The 9,317-nt window shown below is 47.1% G+C and overlaps 1 protein-coding gene across 1 annotated transcript; it reads left to right on the top strand.

Moving 5' to 3' along the window:
• Nucleotides 1-5,060: 5,060 nt before the first annotated feature.
• Nucleotides 5,061-8,981, top strand: LOC141182082 (uncharacterized). Its single transcript, XM_073660766.1, has 3 exons — nucleotides 5,061-5,323; nucleotides 5,500-6,347; nucleotides 6,687-8,981. Exons 1-3 carry the CDS (start codon nucleotides 5,061-5,063, stop codon nucleotides 7,694-7,696), a joined length of 2,121 nt encoding a protein of 706 aa, XP_073516867.1. The 3' UTR covers nucleotides 7,697-8,981.
• Nucleotides 8,982-9,317: the final 336 nt, after the last annotated feature.

Genomic DNA, 9,317 nt, shown 5'->3' with positions numbered 1-9,317 from the left:
ATACAGGTGGCACACGGGGAAACACTACACAGTCCACAGGCGGCACACGGGGAAACACTACACAGTCCACAGGCGGCACACGGGGAAACACTACACAGTCCACAGGCGGCACACGCGGAAACACTACACAGTCCACAGCAAAACACTGCACCTGTGTATACAGGTGGCACACAGCAAAACACTACACAGTCCACAGCAAAACACTGCACCTGTGTATATAGGCAGCACACAGCAAAACACTACACAGTCCACAGCAAAACACTGCCCCTGTGTATATAGGCAGCACACAGCAAAACACTACACAGTCCACAGCAAAACACTGCTCCTGTGTATACAGGTGGCACACAGCAAAACACTACACAGTCCACAGCAAAACACTGCTCCTGTGTATACAAGTGGCACACAGCAAAACACTACACAGTCCACAGCAAAACACTGCACCTGTGTATACAGGCGGCACACAGCAAAACACTACACAGTCCACAGCAAAACCATGCTCCTGTGTATACAGGTGGCACACAGCAAAACACTACACAGTCCACAGCAAAACGCTGCACCTGTGTATACAGGTGGCACACAGCAAAACTCTACACAGTCCACAGCAAAACACTGCACCTGTGTATATAGGCGGCACACAGCAAAACGCTACACAGTCCACAGCAAAACACGGCACCTGTGTATACAGGCGGCACACAGCAAAACACTACACAGTCCACAGCAAAACACTGCACCTGTGTATACAGGTGGCACACAGCAAAACGCTGCACCTGTGTATACAGGTGGCACACAGCAAAACACTACACAGTCCACAGCAAAACACTGCACCTGTGTATACAGGCGGCACACAGCAAAACACTACACAGTCCACAGCAAAACACGGCACCTGTGTATACAGGTGGCACACAGCAAAACACTACACAGTCCACAGTAAAACATGGCACCTGTGTATACAGGTGGCACACATCAAAACACTACACAGTCCACAGCGAAACACTGCACCTGTGTATACAGGCGGCACACAGCAAAACACTACACAGTCCACAGCAAAACACTGCACCTGTGTATACAGGTGGCACACTGCAAAACACTACACAGTCCACAGGCGGCACACGGGGAAACACTACACAGTCCACAGGCGGCACACGGGGAAATACTACACAGTCCACAGGCGGCACATGGTGAAACACTACACAGTCCACAGCAAAACACTGCACCTGTGTATACAGGTGGCACACAGCAAAACACTACACAGTCCACAGCAAAACACTGCTGTGTATACAGGCGGCACACAGCAAAACACTACACAGTCCACAGCAAAACACGGCACCTGTGTATACAGGTGGCACACAGCAAAACACTACACAGTCCACAGCAAAACACGGCACCTGTGTATACAGGTGGCACACGGCAAAACACTACACAGTCCACAGCAAAGCACTGCACCTGTGTATACAGGCGGCACACAGCAAAACACTACACAGTCCACAGCAAAACACGGCACCTGTGTATACAGGTGGCACACGGCAAAACACTACACAGTCCACAGCAAAGCACTGCACCTGTGTATACAGGCGGCACACAGCAATACACTACACAGTCCACACTAAAACACTGCACCTGTGTATACAGGCGGCGCACAGCAAAACACTACACAGTCCACAGCAAAACACTGCACCTGTGTATACAGGTGGCACACGGGGAAACACTACACAGTCCACAGGCGGCACACGGGGAAATACTACACAGTCCACAGGCGGCACATGGTGAAACACTACACAGTCCACAGCAAAACACTGCACCTGTGTATACAGGTGGCACACAGCAAAACACTACACAGTCCACAGCAAAACACTGCTGTGTATACAGGCGGCACACAGCAAAACACTACACAGTCCACAGCAAAACACGGCACCTGTGTATACAGGTGGCACACAGCAAAACACTACACAGTCCACAGCAAAACACGGCACCTGTGTATACAGGTGGCACACGGCAAAACACTACACAGTCCACAGCAAAGCACTGCACCTGTGTATACAGGCGGCACACAGCAAAACACTACACAGTCCACAGTAAAACACTGCACCTGTGTATACAGGCGGCACACAGCAAAACACTACACAGTCCACAGCAAAACACTGCACCTGTGTATACAGGTGGCACACGGGGAAACACTACACAGTCCACAGGCGGCACACGGGGAAACACTACACAGTCCACAGGCGGCACACGGGGAAACACTACACAGTCCACAGGCGGCACACGCGGAAACACTACACAGTCCACAGCAAAACACTGCACCTGTGTATACAGGTGGCACACAGCAAAACACTACACAGTCCACAGCAAAACACTGCACCTGTGTATACAGGTGGCACACAGCAAAACACTACACAGTCCACAGCAAAACACTGCACCTGTGTATACAGGCGGCACACAGCAAAACACTACACAGTCCACAGCAAAACACTGCACCTGTGTATACAGGTGGCACACAGCAAAACACTACACAGTCCACAGCAAAACACTGCACCTGTGTATATAGGCGACACACTGCAAAACGCTACACAGTCCACAGCAAAACACTGCACCTGTGTATACAGGCGGCACACAGCAAAACACTACACAGTCCACAGCTAAACATTGCACCTGTGTATACAGGCGGCACACAGCAAAACACTGCACAGTCCAAAGCAAAACACGGCACCTGTGTATACAGGCGGCACACGGGGAAACACTACTCAGTCCACAGGCGGCACACGGGGAAACACTACGCAGTCCACAGGCGGCACACGGGGAAACACTACGCAGTCCACAGGCGGCACACGGGGAAACACTACGTAGTCCACAGGCGGCACACGGGGAAACACTACACAGTCCACAGCAAAGCACTGCACCTGTGTATACAGGTGGCACACAGCAAAACACTACACAGTCCACAGTATAACACTGCACCTGTGTATACAGGTGGCACACAGCAAAACACTACACAGTCCACAGCAAAACACTGCACCTGTGTATACAGTTGGCACACTACAAAACACTACACAGTCCACAGGCGGCACATGGGGAAACACTACACAGTCCACAGGCTGCACACGGGGAAACACTACACAGTCCACAGGCGGCACACGGGGAAACACTATACAGTCCACAGCAAAACACTGCACCTGTGTATACAGGTGGCACACAGCAAAACACTACACAGTCCACAGCAAAACACTGCACCTGTGTATACACGTGGCACACAGCAAAACACTACACAGTCCACAGTAAAACACTGCACCTGTGTATACAGGCGGCACACAGCAAAACACTACACAGTCCACAGACGGCACACGGGGAAACACTACACAGTCCACGGCAAAACACTACACCTGTGTATACAGGCGGCACACAGCAAAACACTACACAGTCCACAGGCGGCACACACTGCAAAACACTACACAGTCCACAGGCGGCACACGGGGAAACACTACACAGTCCACGGCAAAACACTACACATGTGTATACAGGCGACACACAGCAAAACACTACACAGTCCACAGGTGGCACACGGGGAAACACTACACAGTCCACGACAAAACACTACACATGTGTAAACAGGCGACACACTGCAAAACACTACACAGTCCACAGACGGCACACGGGGAAACACTACACAGTCCACGGCAAAACAGTACACATGTGTATACAGGCGGCACACAGCAAAACACTACACAGTCCACAGGTGGCACACGGGGAAACACTCCGCAGTCCACGGCAAAACACTACACATGTGTATACAGGCGGCACACTGCAAAACACTACACAGTCCACAGACGGCACACGGGGAAACACTACACGTGTATACGGCACACTGCAAAACACTACACAGTCCACGGCAAAACACTACACGTGTGTATACAGGCGGCACACAGCAAAACACTACACAGTCCACAGGCGGCACACACTGCAAAACACTGCACAGTCCACAGGCGGCACACGGGTAAACACTACACAGTCCTCGGCAAAACACTACACATGTGTATACAGGCGGCACACAGCAAAACACTACACAGTCCACAGGTGGCACACGGGGAAACACTACACAGTCCACGGCAAAACACTACAAATGTGTAAACAGGCGGCACACAGCAAAACACTACACAGTCCACAGGTGGCACACGGGGAAACACTACGCAGTCCACGGCAACACACTACACATGTGTATACAGGCGGCACACTGCAAAACACTACACAGTCCACAGACTGCACACGGGGAAACACTACACAGTCCACAGCAAACACTACACGTGTATACAGGCTGCACACTGCAAAACACTACACAGTCCACGGCAAAACACGGCACCTGTGTATACAGGCAGCACACAGCAAAACACTACACAGTCCACAGGCGGCACACGGGGAAACACTACACAGTCCACGGCAAAACACTACACATGGGTATACAGGCGGCACACTGCAAAACACTACACAGTCCACAGACGGCACACGGGGAAACACTCCACAGTCCACAGCAAAACACTATACGTGTGTATACAGTCGGCACACTGCAAAACACTACACAGCCCACAGGCGGCTAACACTGCAAAACACTACACAGTCCACAGCAAAACACTATACTTGTGTATACAGGCGGCACGTTGCAAAACACTACACAGTCCACAGGCGGCACACACTGCAAAACACTACACAGCCCACAGGCGGCACACGGGGAAACACTACACAGTCCACAGCAAAACACTACACGTGTGTATATATGCGGCACACTGCAAAACACTACACAGCCGACAGGCGGCACACACTGCAAAACACTACACAGTCCATAGCAAAACACTATACTTGTGTATACAGGCGGCACACTGCAAAACACTACACAGTCCACAGGCGGCACACACTGCAAAACACTACACAGCCCACAGGCGGCACACGGGGAAACACTATACAGTCCACAGCAAAACACTACACGTGTGTATATAGGCGGCACACTGCAAAACACTACACAACCTTTCCAAATTAATTTGAGGGACACTATTGATCATCTTGATAAGGACACCATGGAGAGAAAAAGAGCCAAACTTAATCGTGATAAGACTGATTATGACAGGGGTCAAGCTTATAAATGGAAGCACAGGGGTAACCTGCGCAGATTTTCCTCTACAAAGTTTATAGAAGGGGGATCCTCATCAAGTGTAGGGCGTAGCGATCATTTTTTAAGCTCAGAAACGAGCGACACCGACGGCGGACGAGACGGGGAAAACGCAAGCAACGGCAGCAAAAAAACAAGTCTGAACTCTGCAAGGACCATGGCCACCAGGACGTACAGGAAGAGAAACAGGTTTTGAGCCAGAGCTCTGATCAATTGCAGATCATCAATCTCTCTACATATACTCTAAGTGACACTGAAAGGTCTGTATTACAAAAGGGTCTAACATTTTCTCCTATGGTGCCGGCGGACAAATGCACCTTGATAAAAGATTTGTATCTATTTTGTAGGAAAATCATTTTTAGGGTCATTTACAGCAAGTCTGATGTGCCATCAGATCTTTCTTCTCCTACGGATAGACAGGTCTTCTCTGATCTACTTGAACTCCTACGGGACAACCAGGCATACCAAGGTAGGCAAAAATTTCCACACCGATTACCTTCTAAAATCTTACCGTCCCTGTCCATGGTTCCAGCAGTGTTTACCTTCTTTGAAGTCATGAAGGATGAGATCAGGAGATTACCCGCTAATAATTTATCCCATCAAAATCTAACAAACATGGAAAGACGTGCCCTCCTTTGTCTGCAAAAAAATCAGGAATTCCTTATTAAGGAAGCTGACAAGGGGGGTAACGTTGTCCTTTGGCCCCGGGACATGTATACCACTGAAGTACATAGGCAGTTGAATAATAGCAGATTTTATCTGAGGCTTCCATCGGATCCGACTCAGATTTTCTCGGCTAAATTTGAACGATTGATCCTTAAGGCCTTTTCCATGGGGATTATCAATAAACAGGAGAAGGACTTCATGATGGTGAGGAAACCAACTATTCCTACTTTCTACATATTGCCTAAAGTGCATAAAGACCTGGTTTGTCCGCCCGGACGACCCATTGTGTCAGGCATAGGAAGTATCTGTGAAAAAGCATGCATTTATGTAGATTTTTTCTTGCAGCCACTTGCCACCAGCCTTCCTTCTTATCTCAGAGACTCTTCCCATCTAATACAGTCTCTCAACTCCCTAAGTTTACCTGACCAGTTCCTGCTCATTACTGTTGATGTTGAATCGCTGTATTCCAATATAGCTCACCAGGATGGCATAGCAGCGGTCCTGCACTTTCTGAATAACACGAGTGGAGGTAATCGTCTGCATGACTCCTTAATTGTGGATCTTTTGAAATTTATCCTCACGCACAACTATTTTGTATTCGATCATGTGTTTTATCGGCAGGCCTCTGGGACCGCCATGGGCGCACGGTGTGCGCCCGCCTTCGCCAATCTATTCCTGGGTTGGTGGGAGGATACACACGTCTATCCCTTACGGGAATACAATTATGGGGTTTTCAAGTGGTTCCGCTTCATTGATGATATTTTAATTATTTGGACGGGCACGGAGGCGGAGGCAATTGATTTTGTTGATAGACTTAATGTTAATGACTTTAACATCCATCTTACCCATTGTATATCTTCTTCCGCAGTCTATTTTCTGGATTTGGAAATCAGGATAGTGGGTGGATCACTTGTTACTAAATTATACAGAAAATCGACTGCTACAAACAGTCTTCTACATTACCAAAGCTTTCATCCCAGAAATTTGAGAGACAGTATACCAGTGGGACAGTTTTCAAGGGCCAAGAGGAATTGTACAACACAGGATGACTTCAAAACTGAGGCCAGTAACCTAACTACACGCTTTCGTGAACGGGGCTATCCGAAATCCATAATCTCTAAAGCACATCAGAGGATCATCGCCAAACCACGGGAGGTTCTGTTGCAACCACGAGCTGACATGGAAGACACACAGATCAGATTTATTACTAGGTTTAACAATCAATGGAATGAAGTAGGTGGTCTATTCCGCAAACATTGGAATATACTGAAGACGGATCACCGTCTATCCAGTATATTATCAAACAAACCTTTGCTGACGGCTAGACGAGCCCCAAATTTAAGGGACAAACTCGTTCATAGCCATTACTTACGTCCGTTGTACAATACATCTGGTGGTAATAGGCTCAAAGGCTCTTTTCCCTGCGGCAATTGTTCTGCATGTCCATTTTTTTCATCTGAAAAAATCTTTACTAACCCGACTGACAATCGTCAATTTCCTTTGAGGGACTACATTAACTGCAGGTCCACTAATGTTATTTATGCTTTGACCTGTCCCTGTCCCAAGGTCTATGTTGGTCAAACATCGCAGGAACTTCGGAGGCGGGTACAGCAACACGCTTCGAATATCCATCTTGCTGAACAGGATTTGAGAAAGGGCAGGACCATCTCCACGGTGGCCCTGCACTTTCTTCAATTCCATTCCAGCAGCACTAATAAATTGCGAGTTACAGGCCTCCAAAAAATGAAGCCTAACCCACGCAATTCAGATCATACTAGGGACCTTTTGAGGACAGAATCCAGGTGGATCTTTACACTTGACACAGTGGCCCCAAAGGGCATAAATGAGGATCTCTCATTTACTGGTTACTTGGCTTAAATTTCCATGGTGTCCTTATAAGCAGTACTCTGTTTATTTTGGGGGTGCATGTGCACCTCCTTTAAATTCCATTCCAGCAGCTTTAATATCAATATTTTTTAGATTCTACCCAGTTCCCCGGGGTTAGTTTCTTATTGGACCCTAATGTTTGATGTAGTGGCTATGAGGGGCACGAATGAGTATTTTCCAGTTCTGACTTTTCCAGACTCCCATGGTGTTCTTATATGTGGAATCTTGCCCACTATTGGGGTTTTGATTCACCTTTTTTTTTTCTTTTTTTTTTTTTTCCCCTCCCATGGGGCCAACTTGTGCAGTTCCATTAGTTTATTGCTTATTTCTTGTATTTGTGATTGTTTAGCTGTGTGCATCTTTTCACATACTTGCACACAGTCTCATATGCATTTATATGTCTTGTCTTTTATCTTAATAAAGGAAGGGGAGGATGGAAAGGGGAAGGGAAAGGAGAAGGAAGGGAAGGGAGAAAGAAAGGAAGAGAAAAAAGGAAAAAGAGGGAAAGGAGAGAGTTGTATTTTAAATGGGATTTTTTTTTTTTTTTTTGTTGTTTTATGTCTGTCTGGTTAGTGAGTCTTATATGTCCAGGTCTGTATTCTGTTATGTGATGCATCTTTGTATCTATCTTTGTATCTATGCATGTTTGGTGATTGTCCTCAGATCATATACTGACTTCTTAGTATTCCTGGTTTGGACTGCAATTCTTTCTTTCTTTTTTTTTTTTTTTTTTGATTAATGCTAGCACTTTCTTGTGTGATCACTATTATTCTCTGCAGCGGACGCGCTGCTCCTGGGGTTTTTGCGTTCCATCGTGGAACGCAAGCCTCTTCTTTATTATGACTACGTGCATAGTTCATTGCTCTGCGTGTTTACCCTTCTGACTGGATATGACGTTTACTTTACTTCCACCCCCGTTCCACCGTATGGTACGGGTGGAACGCACCTTTGACAATAATAGCTTCAGGGCTGTATTTGGCGCCCTCTGCTTTGGACCGGATATGACGTTTAACCCATTTCCGTTTGCGTTCCACGTGGACTGGGTGGAACACATTCTGATGAGAACAGGCCTGTCTACACACCATAGGGAGACAAACACTCACCTGAAACTAGTCACACCATTTGGGATCAACTATATAACACACACATGTGCTCTTAGACAACATACCCCTGACGAAGCTGCGTCTGAGCAGCGTAACGCGTAGGGTCTCTGGTGCCAGCAGGTAATTATTCTTCCATAGATTTTTTATTTACTTATTTTCTTGACTTGACCACTCAGGAATGCCTGGCTTGTTATTTATATGTGGATCAACTGTGCCACGTCATATACGACTTTGGTGACACAATCTGGCCAATACCTCTAAAATATGGGCCATCTCTCCTGCTCATTCCTTGATTCACTTATATTATTTAGGGGGGTTTGCTTTGTCATAAACACATATTTTGACTGGTTGTGCTGCTCTATTTATAGCCAGGGTTGCTTAGTAGGTCTACATTAATCGAATGTTATATAAGTGATGTAAAATATACCTGTGGCACATAACATAGTGGGGTTTATTGCTATTTTTATGCATATTATCATGAATTCCCCCATATGAAGATTGCACATGTT

This window comes from Phyllobates terribilis, unplaced genomic scaffold, assembly GCF_046119375.1.
Source record: "Phyllobates terribilis strain yellow unplaced genomic scaffold, ASM4611937v1 Scaffold_1__5_contigs__length_1240528914, whole genome shotgun sequence".
NCBI classification, from domain to species: Eukaryota; Metazoa; Chordata; class Amphibia; order Anura; family Dendrobatidae; genus Phyllobates; species Phyllobates terribilis.
This window is presented reverse-complemented; position numbering and strand designations above follow the sequence as displayed.